Raw genomic sequence first — 19,718 nt, forward strand, 5'->3', positions numbered from 1 at the left:
GATTATAGCGTTCTTACATGTTTTCATTTTATTATTATTGCTAATTCGTATGAGTCGTTAAAATTAAACTTAATATGGAGTACATTTACATAATGTAGAGAAAAGTCGCGCACGAATAAGCGACATATCTTACGAAGCTAAACATCCAACTAGTGTGTAAATATATAGAATATATATATATATATATATTGAGTGTATATAGAGTTATATTAAATTTGTAATTCGTTTTGCAGCTGATGAACGATTTCCAGAGGGGCGAAAATATATAGTTATCTGCTCCATCGATAGGTTGTCTATAAGGTCTAGAAAGCGCTCATGGCCACGTCATAGCCGCGGTCAGATCTACCAGATTATCATTTAATTTCCCCCAAAATGTATTACCATTTATTTCTCTTCTTTTCTTTTTTTTTGTGTTTGCATTAAGGCACTGAAGCTTGGAATTTTGTGCAATATAGAAATAAAGATTTTTTCGAATGGCGAATGCTTCCGTTCGAATGCGTCTACAAAATTATACGTACAATGCGCTTCTCGAAAAACACTTTCCCCTCAAGTTCTCAGCAAATTTTGTTTTATAAAAAATATCCCTGACTATTAAGTTATCTTCCCTTCGGTTCGTTACTATTTATTAATTTAATGCCTGAGGCCAATTCTATTTTGTTGCTTTGTAGTTCGGTTCTTGTGGGAGCGTTTCTTGGTTTTCTTTCTTTCTTTTGTGTTGTGGCTCAAGCTCTTATTATCGAAACAAAAAACTATGCTTAATGGCTAGAACTACATGTACAACTAGGGCATTTCTAAAATATATTACAAAGGCAGCTCTCTAAGGACAAGAATCAAAGTGATAATCTAATCTAAAGTCTAATGCAAAATTATATTCAGCAAAATAGGAAATGCAAGTGATACGAGTACGACGACACGAGTAAAAAGGTTTTTTTTTTCCTAGCCTTGTGTATCAGAATCGAACAGAATCCGAAACGATCAACGCTTGGACACTGTCTTCCACCTCTACACACACGTTTTACACACATAAATTAGAAAGAGGAGTTTCAGATTCGGACATGAACATAGATAATACCATACAATGTGGGGCGATTTCTCGTTGAGTATATAGGAGATAGCTGTTGCTGCGTAACGTTTTAGTTTAGGAGTTCTCACTTAGGCTACATATCATCGTACTAGGTTAGACCATATTGACGGCGCCATCAGCCTCAAAAGTGGGTATGGATATAATATCGCTGCTGCGCACGGCGCCCATCGCCAAGGCAGACCCCTCCATCGTCCTGGCCTTCGTCGCCCCATTCCCCTGCTCCTCGTCGCTGGAGTCACTCGAGTCGTCCTCGGGTTCGCTGCAGCTGTTGGTTGAGGTGGAGGTGTCCTGCGTTTTCTTCATGGCCGACGCTATGTCCGTATTGCTCTCGAGCGTCGAGTGCTGACTTGAGGGCGAGTGACTGTACTCGGAGGTGTTCTCCTCCTCGTCCGAAACGATGACCACGTTGCGCTTGTGGATGGCAATCTTCTGGGAGAGTGGAGCCTTGTAGCTGCGACGCGGTCGCATGCCACGACCAATGGGCAGACGGCCAAAACTGAAATTGAGGGAAATAATTACATTAATTTTGCTGTCCAAACTTATGGCAAAACGTGCTAGCTTCGACAAACCGAAGCTCTAATACCCTGGCGGTCTAGAGATGGTTCCAAATTGATATAAAACTATTATATGCAAAAAAAAAAGGGAGATAAACCCATATTACTTCCAAATCAACCAAATTCAACAAATTGTACCGAATCGTTCCTAAGACAGATATGGGATATAGACGGCCGAGCAGCTAGATATTTGTGAATGCCCGAATTATCTGCATAAATCGTATGATCGGTATAAAAGACATATGACAGCTATAGCATGTAGATTTTTGTTTTAACTCAAGGTATAGCTTCAAATTATAATTAATAACAATCAGCGACTTATACTCCACTTACAAAAAAATAAACATATTTAAACATTTTAACTCGATGGTCGTCATTATCTTTATACACATAAAAAAGTACAGTTTGTACAGTTTCAGGAATCTGACTTGAACTGACGGACAGTTTAAGCATATGAATACTTTATGGGGTCGAATATGTTTCCTCCAATATTTATAGTATTCCAATTTATAGTATTCTTTTCAAGGGTATAAAGAAGGTTCCATTCTCACCTCCTTCTCCGCAGGGCGTGCTTGTAGTCCGTGGTTTCGCCCTCCTCATCTGACCAGCTGTCCTGCTCGTGGGACTCCCCGTTGGCATTGCTTATCGAACATCCGTTTGGGTTATCATTCAGTGGCTGCTTCCGCCGCTTGCCCTGCGTGCTGCTGCATCGACTCAAGCACGGACTGTTACCGCTCTCGCGAAGTTCCACGGGCGAGGCTCCTCCTCCTCCTCCTCCGCCGCCGCCGCCGCCATTTCCGTTCTCCGTGTTGCTGTTGGAATTCGTGTTGGACTGAATGGACAGGCGGTTCTCGTTGATGAATTCGATGACTTTGCGGCCCAGGCGATCGAGGTTTTCGTTGTCGCTGCAGCATTCGGTGAGGTCCAATCGCTCGTTGCTGTTCATGACATCGTCGATGAGCTGGTCGGGACTGGAGCAGGCATCCTGGTAGGTCAGCTCGCTGGTGCTCAGCGAGTTGCCGTTCGAGGGACAAGCGGGATTCAGGACACCGGCGGCGGACGAAGTGCTTCCGCTGCGTGCCCTCGCCTGAGCTTGAGCAATTTTCTGCACCCTCTGCAGTTGCAGCGGCAGCTGGCGATGATTCGGAACGGGCACATCGATGGGCTGAGATCGGGGAGCCTCTGCGCTGGGACTTATATCCGTTTCACTAACGTCCATGGCATCGGTTTGGGTCTGCCGCTCCACCAGCTGCACCTTTCGGTTCTCCGGCTCGCTCTGGTAGCGACGATCCCGCGTCGGACTGTACTTGGGCGGAGCACCAAAGGATCCCGAGCCGTTGCGTCGATGCCGGAAGTTCTTCTTGTTCTTGTTCGGCATCGTGCCGCCAATGCCGCCGCCGCCGGGGATTATGTTGGCCAGATACGATTTGGGCTGGCAATTGCCGTCCAATTGGGCATAGAGCACACACTTCACAGGAGACTGCAAAATAGAAAGTATGTTATTACTTTCTACCCACTATATTCCATCATGCTTAACCGGCTAAAATAATATTAAATATCTGTCTTCACTTGAATTAAAGCTACTCTGAAGCAGATCGGTCATTGCTACAATAAAAAATAAGCATATATGCACTGATAAAAAAAATAGTAAAAATAAATATCCTGCTGAAGTATTCAAAATTTTATTTCTTATTAAAGTTAAATATACAATTATAATATTAAATAGCATGTGTATTTAAATATATTCATTAATATTGATTAATGCATTTAAGTTTAGGTCTAATAAGGTTAACATTTAAATTGGATTTTCGATGGTAAAATCAATTCCGAAAATAGTTATAAAAAATATAAAGAAAAATTAACATTTAAAAAACTAAACAACCCAATCATCAAATATTTAAAATAAGTATGAAATACTTGGATTTACTACGTTTTTTTACCAGTGTAATAATTTTCTTTAATAGTTTTTGCTTATCTTTTTTTATGAAAGTTAAAAAAGTAGCAAATAAATAAAAGTAATGAACTCAAATAAATGGGTAACGGAAATTCATCTATGACAGTATGAGCAATATATTTCTAACCTTGAAAAATTCGCTAGTCATTTGATAAATATATATAGATTAAAGCAGTAAATTGTGTTTTACCTCCGGCGTAGTTTCTGGATCAGGTGTGGTGGATTGTTGTTGGATGGCCGCTGGTGGTGCGTTCAGTCGTCGGCGATAGTGCTGCATTTTTCTGAGTGTATTTCCCAAACGTCGCGTCGGCTTGTAGCCACAGCCAGGTAGCTTCCGTTCACGTCTAAGCAAATAAGAAGGGGTCATAAATCTGAATTAATTTTACAGCCACAATCTTGCACTTACTCGGCGATTTCCTTCTCCTTCTCCTGCAACTGGGACATGCACTCGCTGAGCTCGAAGAACAGCTGGTTCGTCTTCTGCAGCTTCTCCTCGTACACCATTCGGATGTCCTGGGCATGTCGCCACTCTGCCGTGCGCCGCTTGATCAGATCCTGCTCGTACTTGTGTATGCTGGTGCCATTCTGGGTTATCTCCTTCAGGTGCGATCGCACCTCCTCCTTCCATGACTTTTGCGTCTCGAAATATTGCTTCTCGGTTTTGCGTAGGAGTTCGGGGCCGGCAATGTCCAAGTGCGAGAGTATCTGGCGAAAGGAGGGCCTGTTGCGGGGCTTACTCTTCCAGCAGAGCTTGACGAGCAGCTTGAATCCCTCGGGACAGGTGCTCGGAACCAACAGCTTGAGTGAGTTATTGCCAACACCCCAGATAATGGCCGACGAGTCGACATCCTTGTAGGGTATCTCGCAGGTGAGCATCTCCCAGAGCACCACGCCATACGACCAGATGTCAACCTTCTCGGAACACGGTTCATTACGGATCACTTCCGGTGCCATCCAGGCCACTGTTCCGGCAAAACTCATCTTGGTGCTAATCTCGTTCCACTCGCGACTCGTGCCAAAGTCGCTGATCTTCACCACCTCATTTGTACTTATCAGTATGCTGCAAAACAAACAAGTATCCCAATTATTATTATTATTTGGTTTTCATGTTCATAGTTTCATGTGACTCACTTGGGACTCTTCAGATCTCTGTGTATGATCTTGTGCGAATGCAGATACTGCATTCCCAGTGCAATTTGCTTGGACCAAGAGACCAAGCGGGACGGTAACATGACTTGCTCCTCCTTCAGAATGTTCTGCAAAGGCCCATAGGGACAGAACTCCATGATGATACAGAACACCGGCGATTGCGTGCAAACACCTCTGCAAAGTTCAAAAAATATTTAGATGCGATATTATTTAGGTTTTTATTATTATTTAAATTGCAAGCCGGAAACTCAAATGTCTTGTTTTGCATTAAGCATTCCTTGTTTCACAAGAGATAAGCAACAAGAAAGAAAACATATCCGGTAGACAGACGATATACCCTACGAGCACATTTTTAGTTTGTCTTTTTTTATGCGTTTAATTGTATTTGAAAACAGTCAAGTTATGTACATTTTTCTAATACAATTTGGGATTGTTTCTTTGACAGCTTTATAATATATAAAAAAAATGTGTAACAATTGAATTCGTTGATGTTAAAGAATTTTAGTAAATAAAATAATTGACTTAACCTGATTAAACATTTTGTAGGAAAAAAAAAATGTGGTTATTATTTAATTTCCTTTGTTGATTATTTGTAAACTCTACTTTTATATTTTGAGATTTCACTTAAATCTTTATATGAAAAAGCATGCTATTTCAATTGTAATACTCACTTGAACTTAATAATGTTCTCATGATCGAGCTTCCTCAGATGCTTGATGTCCGTCTCTTTAAGTTCCTTCACCTTCTTCACGGCCACAATCTCGTTCTTTAGCTTGCCACTGAAGACGGCACCCTGTGCTCCGCTGCCGAGCCACTCCAAATCCGTGATGGACTCGAAGGGAATCTGCCAGTCCTCGCTCCGCTGACTCTTCACCTCGATCACGCCCGATTTGCCGATAAACGAGAGCACTGGCTTCATGCATCCCAGTAGGCCGTACATCCAGCCAATGGGCTTATCCGGATGCCCGAAGGCCGCCGCCGCCCCTCCCACGTGAGGTGGCCAGCGCTGTTGGCACGTGTTTTCCGCACTGCTGTCCGTGATCTCCGCATAGTTGTTGTGATGCTGCAGCCGGGGCGGTGAGTCCAAATCGGCGGACTTGAAGGGCAGGTCTGTAGCGGCGATGCCCAGGTGACCAAACTCGTCCTGCAGGCAAGCCATGCTGCGGGGAAATTAAAATATGCAGATTTATTAATTTTCAGTTTAAATGGAAATCAAATTTTGTATTTAAATTTTAAGTTCTATACACGATTGATAAGCCGAAACGGAAATACTATTTATTATTTCGTTATTTTTATTGCGAAAAAGTTTTAAAGATTCTTTTCAATAACTTATTGTAACTAAAATAAAGCAGTGCCCGCTCGAAACTTTACTATGTGAACTTTCCTAAGAACTAAGAATTTTGTATAATATTTAAAAAATGTTTGAGATGAATAATAGACATGGCAGCTTTATTTTTAAAAACAGCCAGAGTTGTATAACAAACATTTATAAAATTCACCGTTTTTTTTTAAGCCGAATTAACAGAATACAATTTATCTCAGCGATCGCTGCTATTACAGCTAAAGATAAGGTAAGTCGATCCATTGGACTAAACATATTCCAGCTTACTCATCAAAACTGAATAATATTATATTATAGCTCCTGAAGTGCGTAAAACAGGTGGCAGATGGGTATTTCCGGTATTATCAAATGTCACTAGAATTCGATTTGTAACTTAAACTTTTGTTAAATCTGTTCTGAAATTCCAACGAATTGTTGATGTGACTTTTTGATTCGTTCGTTCCATATGTCATATGATTAAGGTTGCATGCCAAGGTGACTCCAAAAATAATAGTTACTTTCTAAAATTACAGTTTTGATTATATACAGCTTGTTTTATATCGAGTTGGGATTGATCCACGACAAGTATAAACAAATGCTTTATCTAATGATCTATTCTTAAAGTATATAGCTTTATATTTTCAATGAACAAAACTAATCAAAACCGAACAATCACACGGGTTATAAGAACAATATCGCAATAGGAATATTATTTAAATTCGACTAAAAATTTGTAATCATTGGTATTAAAACTAGAATTCCGGAAACCAGATATAAAGTCTTCTTGTGATGCTGATAGTTGAATGAATGCTGAATGTTTCACGAAATTTTTCAAATTATCATCATTTTTAATATTTAAAAAAATTTGTGTCAGAAGGGGCGTTTTGAAAAGTTTAAATAAATGATCTTTTATTTCATTCATATTTTATAAGCGACAATCGTACTATTTTAATGGAAATTTACGCATTCCACAACCTCAATAATCGAAAACGTCAAACTTCACCCTCTAAAATCTGTATCGACAAATTATGCCTTTTGGTGGTCGCCATTATTATCAATTAAAATGTTTACCTCAGGTTATCTGTCAATCAAGTTTTCTATAAATGTGACGATTACGCATAGCCTTTAAATAGTCGTTCCTTATCGATAAACATAAGAGCATGAGTGATATTACAATCAAGTTACGACCAGCATCATCAAATGAAGTAGGAAGATACATACGTCGCAAAACACAGAGTTTATTGTCAGTAAATCGTTTGAATGATAATCAAAGTGCTTTTCGCGATTTCTGTGTTTACACACGCCATAATAATCATTTTTCGTGCTGACACAGTGAACGCGCACAAAAAAAAGGGAAACTTTGATAAAAACAAGCCCGTGTAAATAAATATTAGAAAAGTGATCGCTTGAATTTCAGTTCTTCGCGCACAAAAAGCCTTCCTGTTGGAATTCGTGTTTGCTTTTCTGTCTGATAAGATAAATAAACATGGGGCAATGGAGCGTATTGGAGTGCAAAAGCGGCAGCAGGTAAAAAAACATTTATCATTTATCACTGCCAGAATGGCAGTATAAAAACCGCAACAACTCAGAGTAGAAAGTCACCTGCCACACACTTACACACTCACACCCATGTACCCACGCTTTCATAAACAGCCAATCTACCGTTCTGTTCACATTTCGTTTAGCATTAGTATTGATACTAGAGATGAACAGGTGATTTTAATATACATATGTATATATACTGTAATCGAAAGTCTACTTAGTGATAAAGCTAAGATTGTATAAATATAAAAAATTATTAAATACGGTCTACTTAGTTGAATAGTAATGAAGTCAGTAGTTCTTAGACCAGCTGTGAAGAGATTCTTTTAACGCTTTATCATTCTTTTTAATTCTTTTATCTCTATTTAACCAACTAGAGAACACGTGCAAGTTATCTTTTCCTTGTAAACACAGGTTTTTCAAAATTCTTAATGACCAACTTATTAGCTTTGTCAATATTGATTCTTCTACCAATTTTTTTTTAGTGACACGAAGGTAAAATGCATAAGAATTCCTTTATTTGGAGGTGCACCCGTACCCACAAACACAAATGCTCATCCATTTACCGTTCTTTGCTGATTTGTTGTTTTCTGACAATATAACCGTCTTGCTCGCACGCAGTTAGCAACACCCGCCGTGCAAATGTCAAAAACCTTTCGTTTATTTATGAATTTGTGAAAAAAGCATTCAATTCACACGTTCTGACCTTTTGCGTGTGGTTCATAGAACGCGGATATTTGGCGGCATCTTCTCATTTCTTTTTCTGCAAAGGTCAGCGGTGAATCTTTTAGATTATGTGACTCAGTGCATCTTGAGATACTTTAGTGGTATCTTACCGTTTTTCTTTGGTGATGATCATGTCGTCTGGCGGGTCATTGTGGCTAAAAAACGGTATTGTGTAGACCATGGTTTATTTGTTTATTCTGTTTTTGTTTGCTTTCGTAATTAGTTGTCGCGCACTAAGAATTTCATTCATTCATGCGACGCGACTGCAATAATGCAAAATTTTACGCTCGCTTTTTGGCCAGCACTTTTTCTTTTTTGTTTACGCACTGAGCCAACAACAACAACAGTTGGCCAACTTTTGATTAAAAGTTCGTGCCAAGCACCAGCAGCTGCCAAAAAAAAAAAAACAACAAAAACAAACGCTTTTTGTCGTCCGACGTATAATAATAATAAAAAAAAAAAATGACGTCAAGGTAAGTTCGTATGATTTTTTGTTGTTGTTAATTACAAGAAAAAAAAGACGTAACACTTTCGTTGGCGGTTTTTCAAGAGTGTTGGGTTGGTTTATTGGTTTAGTGAAAAGTTAAATTGCTATAATTTCACGTATTTCGCACAACTGCGTCACACCAACAAACACAGACAAACTGATTTGGCGATAAGCAGGGTTTTTGTTATTGTTTTTTGCACAGATACACGAGCGTAATTGAAGCGGGATCGCGAATTCTCGCGCAAGCGTCCGTCAGAAACGATTGATTTTTGCGAACTGAATCGCGAGCGGGGACATAAAGCTTCCCATTATCAGTACAGCTTTTGCTCTCTCTCTCGTTTTAACTCCCACCATGCTCTCCCATCTGGTGTTATCACTTGGTTTTGTTGTTGTTAGACTGACCAAATTCGCAAGTGCCAGCATCGGATGGCGTGCCATTCGAGGTCTCTCTAAGCCAGCCTGCCGTCTGGCCACACTCCAAACCAGTTTTTGGTTTCCAGGGGACCACATGATCAAAATACACACACCGACAGGTGAGCGTACTGTGGGTGCTAGTGTGTGTGCGACTAGGAAGTTTTTCATTACGCCCCCCGCAATTTTATTTCCACACTCCACTTACAGTGGATATCGATTAAATGAAACACTTCAAATAGTGTGAGTAGTAATCATGAAATCTTCAGATAACAAGATTATTCAAATGTTAAAAGACACGTGTCTTATGAGTCCTAGATGAAAAAAAATACTTACAAAATTTAAAAAAAAATACATTAATAATAATAATAATTTGTAAACATGTTTTAAGCTTTTCCATTCGAATAATATTAAAGCAACAATAACTGGATTGTTTTCTTGCTCTTGGTATCCCCTATTCAGTATCTCCTGTGTTTACTTTATATCATTTCACCACAAGCTTTGCACGTGTTTACTAACGTTATTTTTAGCGCTTTGGGGGTTTTTTGCACCGATTTCTATTTAGACTTGTGGAGACCAACCAGTCCCAACTAGGAAACTCTTTGAAGTTGAAGATTCCAAATTGGGAAAGTAGAATCCTGCCTTTATCAGACAAAGTCTAGTTTTTGTTAAGCCGTTAAATATTATTGAGTATTTTAGTTGCATGAGAAGTACAAAAAAAAGCGGTCAAAATATGTTTTACAGTGTGAATTGAAGGTTGTTTACCCCGTTTAATTAAGCACGAATTTTCGGCATATTCTTGAAATATAATTGTATTTCTCTTACTTAACCACGTCGTGATTTTAGGCCTTTTAAATGCTTATGTAGCTTTTAATTTTCTTTTAACCCAGTATTTTAAGTTAATAATCTTATTTTTATGCTACTTTTTTTGACTGTTTTTTTATTTTTTGACAGTATGATCAAACTACAACTAGTACAATTCCAGTAGTTTTGGAAAATATATTAATAAAATAATGATTGATAATGCGATCTGTAAAATAACTACGAGGGTATAAAAACTTCGACCTCTCTTTTTATGGAGTCGATAAAGTGTACTCACCTCCTTCGCAGATTATCCGTCTGGTCCAGGGAGAGATTGGGACTGCTGCCGTGGTGTCGCCTCCTGCCGTGGATTTGATGTTGCTGTTGCCGGGATGCGGCGGTGGCGACATTGACCAGATCATCGCGACTTTTGCTCAGACTGTCGCTGAATGGTTGCATTGTCCAGGATTCAGGATTTGGATTCGAGTGGGTGGTTCTTTATTTTCGATCTTTACGACATTCTGTTCAAAGCGAGGGTGCTATAGTAGGTAATCACGGAAAACCATAAATTATTTTTGTCAAAAAATTCTATTTCTCGCGAACACACTCATTTTCTTGTAATCTTTTATCAATGAATGCCAAAAATCAATAAAAGAGCGAACGACGTCAAACGGTATAGGCGCAGGACATGCGTTTAAAGGAGCAAACGAGAAAGCAATAACTCCCACGCAAAATAAAGCACACACACACAAAGGAAGTTAAGCGCTAAGAAGGGTCGATAATTGCACTTGTCAATTATTCACTTTGCATTCCGCCTAAATGTTGATTTTCTTTCACTTTCAAACTGCAGGCCGAGCTATTTTTATGATGCCTTTAAAAGGCGAACTGCACAAAAGAATAAGCTCACAGACAAACATGCTCACATACAGGTATTAATTCATTTTATTTGTACACAGAAAAAAAGCAACTTGATATCAGTTAAAAAAATTGAGAGTTCTAATAGATACCGAAATATGTGTACGTTAATCAATTAAATTTGCAAACTAAATGAGTTTAAAATGTTGTAATAGAAAATCAGCATTTAACAAGATAACCCGGGACTAAAATCCCACTGAGGTCATGTAAATTTTTGTATGTTTTACATATTTTTCGCTTGTTTATATAAAATTTAAATATTCAATACACAATTTATATGTACAAATCAAGGTTTGATGCTTTTCCGGTATCATCAACTTTTCTTTCTGTGTATAAACTCGACTTCTTCGTTGTTCTTTTTTTTGTATTTAACTTGGCCAAAGCTAGAACATAACAAAAACAACACACTGAAATGTTGCCACACAAACACACGCGCAAAATGGCTAATGCTGTTCCGTTCACTCGCCCCAAGTCTGGCCCTTTCACTCGCACTAACGTCGGAAGCCTTACAGCGCAGCTTTGTGCTGTTGCTGCTTCTTCTTCTTCTTTTGCTGCTTTTTGCTCGCTCTTTCGCTCTTTTGGCCAAGAAAATCAATATAAAAATTCTTGTATTTGCACATTTATCACACACTTTGCACACTTTTCCAGCAGTTTTCCACGGTTTAATTGCATTGATTGCATTATTCCCTACTTTGATTTGTTTATTGGCGAAGAACTTTTAATTGATTTCAGGTTGAAATGGAACAATTAAAGACTGGTTTTCTGGCTTTCTTGGGGTTCCGCAGCGAAACGCGTCCGCACCAAAGGTAGATACAAATCGAACAAAAAAGCAAAAAACTGGCTGCTGGCTTTGGGCCGAAACCCAATCTGCTCTCTCTTGGATTTCCTCCCTCGAAACCGGTTCTGAGCGCAGGTGGCACTGCGCATGTGTGCGGGAGAGAGAGTGCAAGAGAGAGAAAAAGAGAGCCATGGCCAACCACAAATAAGAAGAACAACAACACTTGCAAGGCACTCCACTGGTGTTGTTGTTGATGCCCCTGTATCTCTTCTTCTTCTCTCTTGTTGTTACCAATTAAACTGGAGCTGGCTTAAAAGTTAAAAAAGCACAAGTCCGCAACGTGCACGATCATGTTTGCTGGCCTTAACGCTTTTCCAAGCTTTTGACGAGGGAATGCGCGAAATGATAATGAAAACAAATATGTAAATAACTGCCACTTATCATTGCACTTGCACTCTTAGATTTTAATTGCGATGAATGGTAAAGGCGAAAAAGTATTAAAATTTCCTTTAACGTGCTTCACCATTTTACAAAATCGTTTTCTTTAACAAATCATGCCCGGAACATCAGCATATTTAAATCCGATCGAAGCCGGTTTGCGAAAACACTGGACTCTCAATCTCGAAAAGATATTTTGTGGTCACAACTTGTATATTTTAATTATGACTTTCTGAATTTCTCGTTGAATACTTTATCGCAGCTATTTACTAAAAAAAACCGCGCCTGTTCTGAGAGAAAACTGTCGGTTTAAACACAATGTTTAAGATAAAAGAAATTAAAAACATTCATAGAATTTTTAAGCGAAAAAACCCAATTTTAACTGATAAGTCGTTACGTCTTTAGAGTCGGGACGTCATCAAAGTATGATTACACAAGAGCAGAGCTGTGAAAACAACGACTGTTGATATGTGTCGATTCCCATTGCCCCCTTTTCTCCTCTTGGGCACAACAGGTAGAACCAGAAAATTAAAAAAAAAATAATGCAGCAGGTAGCATAATTTCTACGTAAACAAAGATGACTCACACGCAACGAAGAGGAGGGAATTCTTTGGAGACCATGTTTATGGGACACGATTGGTATTGGTGCTCCCCCAAGATAGTGAAAAAAAATTATCGATCGATTTAATGATCTTTATTTTTGAGAAAAAAAATGTCTTTAAATACACCTCCTGTGATCAAAATTGTGGTAAATATACCAAATGACTGCAATTTTAATTTTCAAATCAATACAAATTTTGAACTAACGTAACTTAAATATGATTGGTTATCTCTAAGACTTCCAGACACTATTATTATAATAAAATATTTTGCAATTACTTCTTACATTTGTTACTTATTTATATTTATCTAAATGATTGGTTGGTAAATTTATTTTCTCTCGATGTACCCCCTCCAATCACGCAATCCACTTTTCCCTTGTTAGAGCAACCTTTTCCCCACACACACACTGTTTTCAATACCTTTTCTTGTTTGTTCTGTCCAATAAATTGTTATGCTGCCTGCGTGCTTCTCAGGCGTTTTCTTTTGGTCCATTGCGCATGAGTCATAGGGTTTGAGGTATTTGCAGACGGACAGTGTCCCAGGGTCCAGCTCCCCGTCCAGGTTGCAGGTTCCATTCCCGTCAATCAGTGCCTCAGAATAATGGAAATCGGTATTTCATTTCACCATAAGTGTTGCCTTTAACAAGTGCTCGTTAAGGGTGGTTGAGGATCATTGAGATAAGTTTGGTTTGGGATTGTAGTTCTCACTTAAATATTGAAGTCAGCTCAGATAGGGATGATATGGGATTCTATTGTAGTTAAGATTTATGGGTTTTTGTAAAAAATGTTTCTACTATTTGATCTCATTGCGATATCGATCATTCAGGATCTTCTCTTTTAACTTAAATTATTTTATTGTATCTATAAAGAGTATATAATACATGTCAGCTAAAAGACTTAGTTGTTTATTTTCGCCAAAAAATGAATGACATCCATACTTACTTATTAAATAACCAAGAACGGATGTTACTCAGTTCATAGAAATCTTTCTTTATGAGGATTTTATGTAAATAATGTTCGAGACAAATATTTTGAATTGTTTTTATTGCATGTCTTAGGATCTAAACTATGACAAATGTGATCTTGCACAGGAGCTATATCTCTAATCGACATATATCGGATTCAGCAAAAAACTATTTCTTAACATCTTGTATCAACCAAGTTGTAAATGCTTAATTAATAAATAATTAAATATAAGTATAATTAATGACAGACAATACTACGTGTTGTTAATTATAGTTGCCCTTTGTCAGTGCTGTCGAAAATATCGGAGCGAGTGCTGTTCAAAAAATGTCGCTTGGCACATTTGGTTTTGATTTAATTGTTGAGAAGCTAAATGCTTAATAAGTACGAATGGGTTGTTTAGACCTGCCACCATTAGGTAAGGAAATGATATCGTTAAGACTCTGTATTCCAGATATGCAATGCAAATGATACTAGTTAATGCCATTTCATTCTTTGTCAGTTATGCGACAGCGGAACGTTATCAAAGATCAAAGAAATGCGAGTATTCAAGAGAGGATGGTTTTAGAATTAATGATTAAGCGGATGGTTGGATCTCTATGTGAGAGCATTAGGTATAGTTCAAAAATTGTTGTTGATATTACCGGGAGGGGTTTTTTCGAGGTCGGGAGTCGGGTTCAGTAGAGCTTTAGGTATATCGTAGATATTAGGGAAGCAACGAATACGCATTTCGCTGTTAGAAGTAATGGCGGAGTACATATCGAAAACGAATCTATAAATAGTAGTCACAAAATTTGAGATTATTAAATCAGGTGTATATCCTTTGTAGCACATAATATACATTAGTTCTTCAGGTGAGATAGTCATTTGTAATCTGACTAACTTCTTTCTTCTAATAACTTTTATTATATTAACTTATACAATACAAATATTAATATATTTAAGTGTCACAGAACTGTTTTTGCTTAACGCACTTAACGGCGACTTATTAATTAATACTGGATCTGATTCCCCAGACAACAGTGCGTTTCGAAAAGATTGGAGATTAAAATAGAAATTAAAATTGTAACTTAATGTTTACGAAATAAGATTAAGAGTTTGTATTGCAACGAAGATTTTTAAAAGATATTTTTAGAAACGCACTGATTATCATTAATGTAAATGGGAATTTCCTTCTAATTGACCTCCCAAGAATCGCATCCTTGTCAAGTAAATCCCAATTCAAATATATTGTCGTTCTCACACTACTCTTTCTTGGTGGTTGCCTTGCCTTTTGTTAGCTTTTGAATAACTAGAATTTGCGTTAGTTCTCTTGAATAGGTAATTATTATGTTTTTTTTTATAGTGTATGTACAGCGGAATACTGCAAGTTCGGAGGTGTTACGGAAATATGAAGACCTCTAAAGTCAGTCTAAAAATAGCCATACAGTAACAAGGTTTCTTAAACATCGCTTTTTAAAATCCACATATGACCGTTCCATCTCTGGCTAAAAACTTGGTTTATTTTTTTAATAAATAATTGAAGAGAATATTATTTAGATGTTTCTTTCTGTTGTAACCTCTATGATTCAATATCTCTGATTTAAAGTTTTAAGGAATATGTGTTTGTTTTACCCTGTAGACATTCTGTTCTGTTTTGCTTCTATTTCTGTTCAACGCTCAACGCTCGGAGCCTATCGATATATATGTTAGTTGATATATTCTCAGGTACGCGCTGCATTTCTCTAGTTAACATTCCCCATTCCGTTTAATGAAATCTGCTAAAAGGAACATTGATCTTTTCTTTAAGTGTACGGGCTGGGCTAGCAATTGAGTAATGTTTCTTCAGAGTGGACTATGTAACTTCTAGAATCCCTGGTGATTATCGCCGGACTGTGGCTGCTCGCCCGCCTCCAGCTGCTCGTGTTCCCGTTCCCGCAGCTCCTGCTCCTGATTCTGGTCGTCCTGCTCTTCCTCATCGCTGGAGTCCACATAGTTGCGCATGGTCAGCGCCTGGAAGTCGTTCAAGGCCTGCTCGAAGAGATCGATGGTGTGCTGGTTGTGGGCAATCACCTGCTGGGTGTTCCGCAGGTCCCGCGTGATCAGATCCTGCATGGAACTCGAGGCAGGCGAGGAGGCAGGCGAGCGTCCTGCGTCCTGTGGATTTGTGGAGTTGGTTTGCTCACCGCTGCTGCTGCTGCTGCTGGGATCGTCGCTGATGTTGCTGGCCGCCAAGCCACGGGTGAGTTCGTCCGCATGGGCCAAAGTGGAGCCAATTATGTCGCTGGCAATCCTGATTGCCGCGTCCGTTGCTGCTATTGTGGACATGAAACTGGAGGCAGCTGCCGAAACGGTGGTTGGATTGGCCGTGCTGGTCGGTCTGCTGAAGACGGTGTCGCTGGTCACCTGGTTGTCCTCGATCCGCAAACCGGCCACCCCTTTCTTGGGTATGGTGGCCAGATCTCGTTTGACCCGCCGGCAGCGAGTGGGCTCGTTTTGGCGCTGCTGGACCAGCTGCTCCAAGTCCACAATGTAGACGTAGCCGGCCACCAGGATGGTGCAGGACTTGTCGCCCTTCTTGAAGGCCTCCTCGATGTCCTGACTCGTGCGGTCATCGTATTGCCACCAACCTGAAGTTACACATTTTTACAGGACAAACATACTCGGAATGGGTTGCGATTGGATCGAATCTCTTTTGGTTTTTATTCGCCCTTGTATCACAGTTTGGTTTTCTGTCTAGGATTAGGTTATGGAAATGATAGTGCGGTAAATGGAATTGGGAGTTGGATATATGTGGGTGATCTTATCAGAGTTTAGTTGTATCTTTGGTGCTTGCTGAGCCCAGCGACGCCTTTGGCCAAGCTGTGAATGGCATCCGTGCTCTTGCAACGCTGGATATTGCGACGCCTCTCGGGATGCGAGCGGGGATACTGCTTCATCTGCAGAAAATCAATGACGTACGTTCTCCCGCAGATCTGCAGATGCTCTCTGCCCGGTTGCGGTCCAGTTTCGGGGTTACAGAAATCATCCTCGGAGTCTGTGCTCATCGAAACTTCGTCATCCTCATCATTATCGTCATACATATCTTCATCTTCAGCATCAGTAAATTCGACAGTATCATTATCGAACATGTCGGGAGTACCCCGATCACTGAATGGTTGATCTTCGCAAGCCTCTGGTTCTGGCCTAGCAGTGGCCGAAGGATCCATTGGAACAGTTGGATCTTCTTGATTTTGAGAAGCAAGAGCAGGATTCGGTGGCATCGCTCCGGAATCGGAATCCGGAATGGAATCCAATGGAGTAGCAAGATCCGATTGCGGTGGCTTTGCTGCCTTGTGTTTCTTAAAATCCGCATAGGCAATCTCGATGTCTCCATTGGTCCGAGAGTCGTAGGCCCACCAGCCACCTAGATGTGCATAGTGTGTTTTTTTTTTTTGCGGTGGGGGGTTTATGGGAAATAAGGGGCGCCCGACACCAAAAGCATATTTGTACTCACCATTTCTGCCCTCGTAGTACCACTGGTAGCCATCTTCGGTGGCGCGAGTGGTGCAGATGTCTTCAATGCCATTTACCAGCTGGGGATGGTCCACGAACTCGATGGGAATCTCTCGGCGGCACATGGCACAGCGTGGATTCTTGTAAGCAACGCCCTGGGGGAAACCACACATTTTATTAATGATTGTTTTGCAATAACAAAGAGTATAATGTCAAAACAGTAAAATAATTATTATGTTATTATTAAAATATATAACTTCAAAGGCTAGTTTATTTCCTAACTGATTCAAAGGCTTTATAATTGAAAATAGCCAAGTAGTTTTACATTTACATTTTATATTTTATTATTATTTTTTTTTTCAAGTTATTAAAGTCAAATTTCCAGTTTATAGCTTAAAATTGCGAAAACTATTTGACTTACAGATTATTTTACCAGCGGAAGTCAGTTCAAGAACTTAAACTGCTGTGTAAATTGGCTTTAATTCACGCGCAAAACAAGTTTCAGAACGGGAAAATGCACTCGAGTGCTAATTGGAATACTTGACTTAGGCTTAAACTGGTTGAAGTTGAAAGGGGACGGAAATCAATTGACAAGTAGTTAGCCGGAAGCCAATCTAATGCCATAATTGCGAGTGAACCGTGTTACCTCCCGGCATGCTAATCAATCGATCGGAGCCGCTTTGGCACCAAAGGGTTAAAAACGGCCTTGAACTTGGCTACGTGCTTTGTAGTCTTTGCTGGTGCTCGAAAATTATATTCAAAAGCGCGAATCTTACGATGTGAACTGCATGGCTAAGTGACTGGGAAAAGCTTCCGCATTGGGCTCCATGAACTACGCACCTTAACGCACAAGAAGCAGAAGATGTGGCCACATGGAAGACGAGCTGGGTGAATGCAGGTTTGCAGACAAATGGGACACTCCAAGGCAGGAGCTGCTGCGGCTAGGGGATCTCCGATAGAAATTGTGGTGGCTGAAAAAAAAGGGTACGACGTAGTGAGTTTAGTGATATATCTGACTTCGTTTTTAATTAACTGTCATTTTTCCGGACAATTAAAGACTTATTATAAACAATCCAGGACAACTTACTGGCTTTCCTTTAATTAAAATAATTTTAAAAAAATTTCGCAGATTTAGATCTCATATTTTTAAGTATAAGTGCTTTAATAATAAATCTTACACAAATTTTAATATTAACGAAAAAATAATAGGTTTTGTCAATATAGTTTTCGTTTCCGGTAAAAACAAAGTTTTATAAATGTTATGGGATGCTCTGTAAATGAAGTATGTACATAATAAACTTAATCTAAAAAGAATACATTAGTTTCTGGACATGATGGCCAGGTACTTTTCTCACCTGCATCCACTGTGACGGATTTTGCTGCATCCGCCGGTGGCGAAGCAGGTGAAAGTGGATTGGATGCAGATGCAGTGGCTCTGGATTCCAGCCCGGAGCCTGTTCCCGGATCGTCATCGTTGGTTCCAGAGGAGCTCCCGGAACGGGCAGCAGCTGCCGCAGCCGCCGAAGTGGAGGGCGTCAGGCAGAGATCGATGGTGCAACCAGCGGGACGCACAATTCCCACGAATATCACATCCCCATCCTCGTCGTCGTCGTCCAGCGTAATCACATCGCTGTGGCTGTTGTTATTGTTGCTGTTGCTGCTGGTGGCCATATTATGATCCGTAGCACGTTGTTGCGACATTTTGGGACTTGATCGAGCACGTCAGCAGCGAAGGAAATCGCTCGGTCGCCTTTGTCGTTCAATTTTAAATTTTCACAAACAAAATGAGAAACAAAAAAATTGTTGCTGCTCTGTGTGGCCGTTTGGTCTAAGTCTAAAAATACCACACTGATTTCCAAAAGAAATATACCATTTTAAAGTGTAACCATCTCGACTTGAACTGGTAAGTGTTGGTAAGCGCTATAATGGCGCTAAGATTTAAACTTGTTCTCAAATAAAGAAAATAAGTCTGTAACCAAAAATTGTCGAAAATTCAAATATTCTTAAAAAAATCAAGTAGTCAGCATACGATTATCAAGTTAGTTTCACCAAGCACTAAATACTTAAATTAGATTTGTTATCCTTTAACCATAATGTATTAAAATGGTTTAAAGACTTATAGATCCAATTTTAGCCTTTATAGTTTTTTCTATAAAAAACTCACCTTGAGAATGAATTAAAAACTAAAACCTTAAGAAATTCATTAGAAATTAACAAAATTAATACAATAATAATAACAATAATTTCAATGGATAAAATAAAAAAAAATTCATTACATAAGGAACAAGTTGCATATTATAACATATCAAAAATTTCGTAATAAAATTGTAATAACTTCACTAAAATTTAATTTTTTGCATCTCCAAAAAACTCCCAAATTCATTTTAATATATTTATTTTAAATATATAACGCAGCTTTCTTTACCCTTCGCTGCCCACATTAATAATGCTTTATTAAATTCAACAAAAACCAATTAAAATTATGCGCTTCATTACATGCAACACCTTTTGCAGCCCGC

General features: G+C 39.2%; 2 protein-coding genes and 1 pseudogene across 5 annotated transcripts; all 3 read right to left on the bottom strand.

The window, feature by feature from the left end:
* Positions 1–5: 5 nt before the first annotated feature.
* LOC108145982 (mitogen-activated protein kinase kinase kinase 13-A) lies at positions 6–11,767 on the bottom strand. Of its 3 annotated transcripts, none has more exons than XM_017271718.2 (8): positions 11,636–11,767; positions 10,328–10,568; positions 5,413–5,901; positions 4,724–4,915; positions 3,999–4,652; positions 3,783–3,936; positions 2,190–3,118; positions 6–1,580 (listed from the first exon to the last, which is right to left on the bottom strand). In XM_017271718.2, the coding sequence occupies exons 2-8, from the start codon at positions 10,486–10,488 to the stop codon at positions 1,178–1,180; spliced, it is 2,982 nt and encodes a 993-aa protein (XP_017127207.1). In that variant the 5' UTR covers positions 10,489–10,568; positions 11,636–11,767; the 3' UTR covers positions 6–1,177. The 3 variants fall into 3 exon arrangements, with proteins under 3 accessions (XP_017127207.1, XP_017127206.1, XP_017127209.1); XM_017271717.2 differs by having other exon boundaries at positions 11,576–11,767; XM_017271720.2 differs by lacking the exons at positions 10,328–10,568; positions 11,636–11,767 and adding an exon at positions 8,441–8,719.
* Positions 11,768–13,789: 2,022 nt separating this feature from the next.
* On the bottom strand, positions 13,790–14,484 carry LOC108145987 (annotated as a pseudogene).
* A 3-nt stretch (positions 14,485–14,487) lies between these two features.
* Positions 14,488–19,031, bottom strand: LOC108145984 (E3 ubiquitin-protein ligase rnf146). 2 transcript variants are annotated; one of them, XM_017271725.2, is made up of 4 exons: positions 18,555–19,028; positions 18,040–18,170; positions 17,201–17,354; positions 14,488–16,334 (listed from the first exon to the last, which is right to left on the bottom strand). In XM_017271725.2, exons 1-4 carry the CDS (start codon positions 18,898–18,900, stop codon positions 15,571–15,573), a joined length of 1,395 nt encoding a protein of 464 aa, XP_017127214.1. In that variant the 5' UTR covers positions 18,901–19,028; the 3' UTR covers positions 14,488–15,570. The 2 variants fall into 2 exon arrangements, with proteins under 2 accessions (XP_017127214.1, XP_017127215.1); XM_017271726.2 differs by lacking the exon at positions 14,488–16,334 and adding an exon at positions 16,378–17,110 and having other exon boundaries at positions 18,555–19,031.
* Positions 19,032–19,718: the final 687 nt, after the last annotated feature.

Source organism: Drosophila elegans, unplaced genomic scaffold (genome assembly GCF_018152505.1).
Source record: "Drosophila elegans isolate 14027-0461.03 unplaced genomic scaffold, ASM1815250v1 contig_208, whole genome shotgun sequence".
Lineage (NCBI taxonomy): Eukaryota > Metazoa > Arthropoda > Insecta > Diptera > Drosophilidae > Drosophila > Drosophila elegans.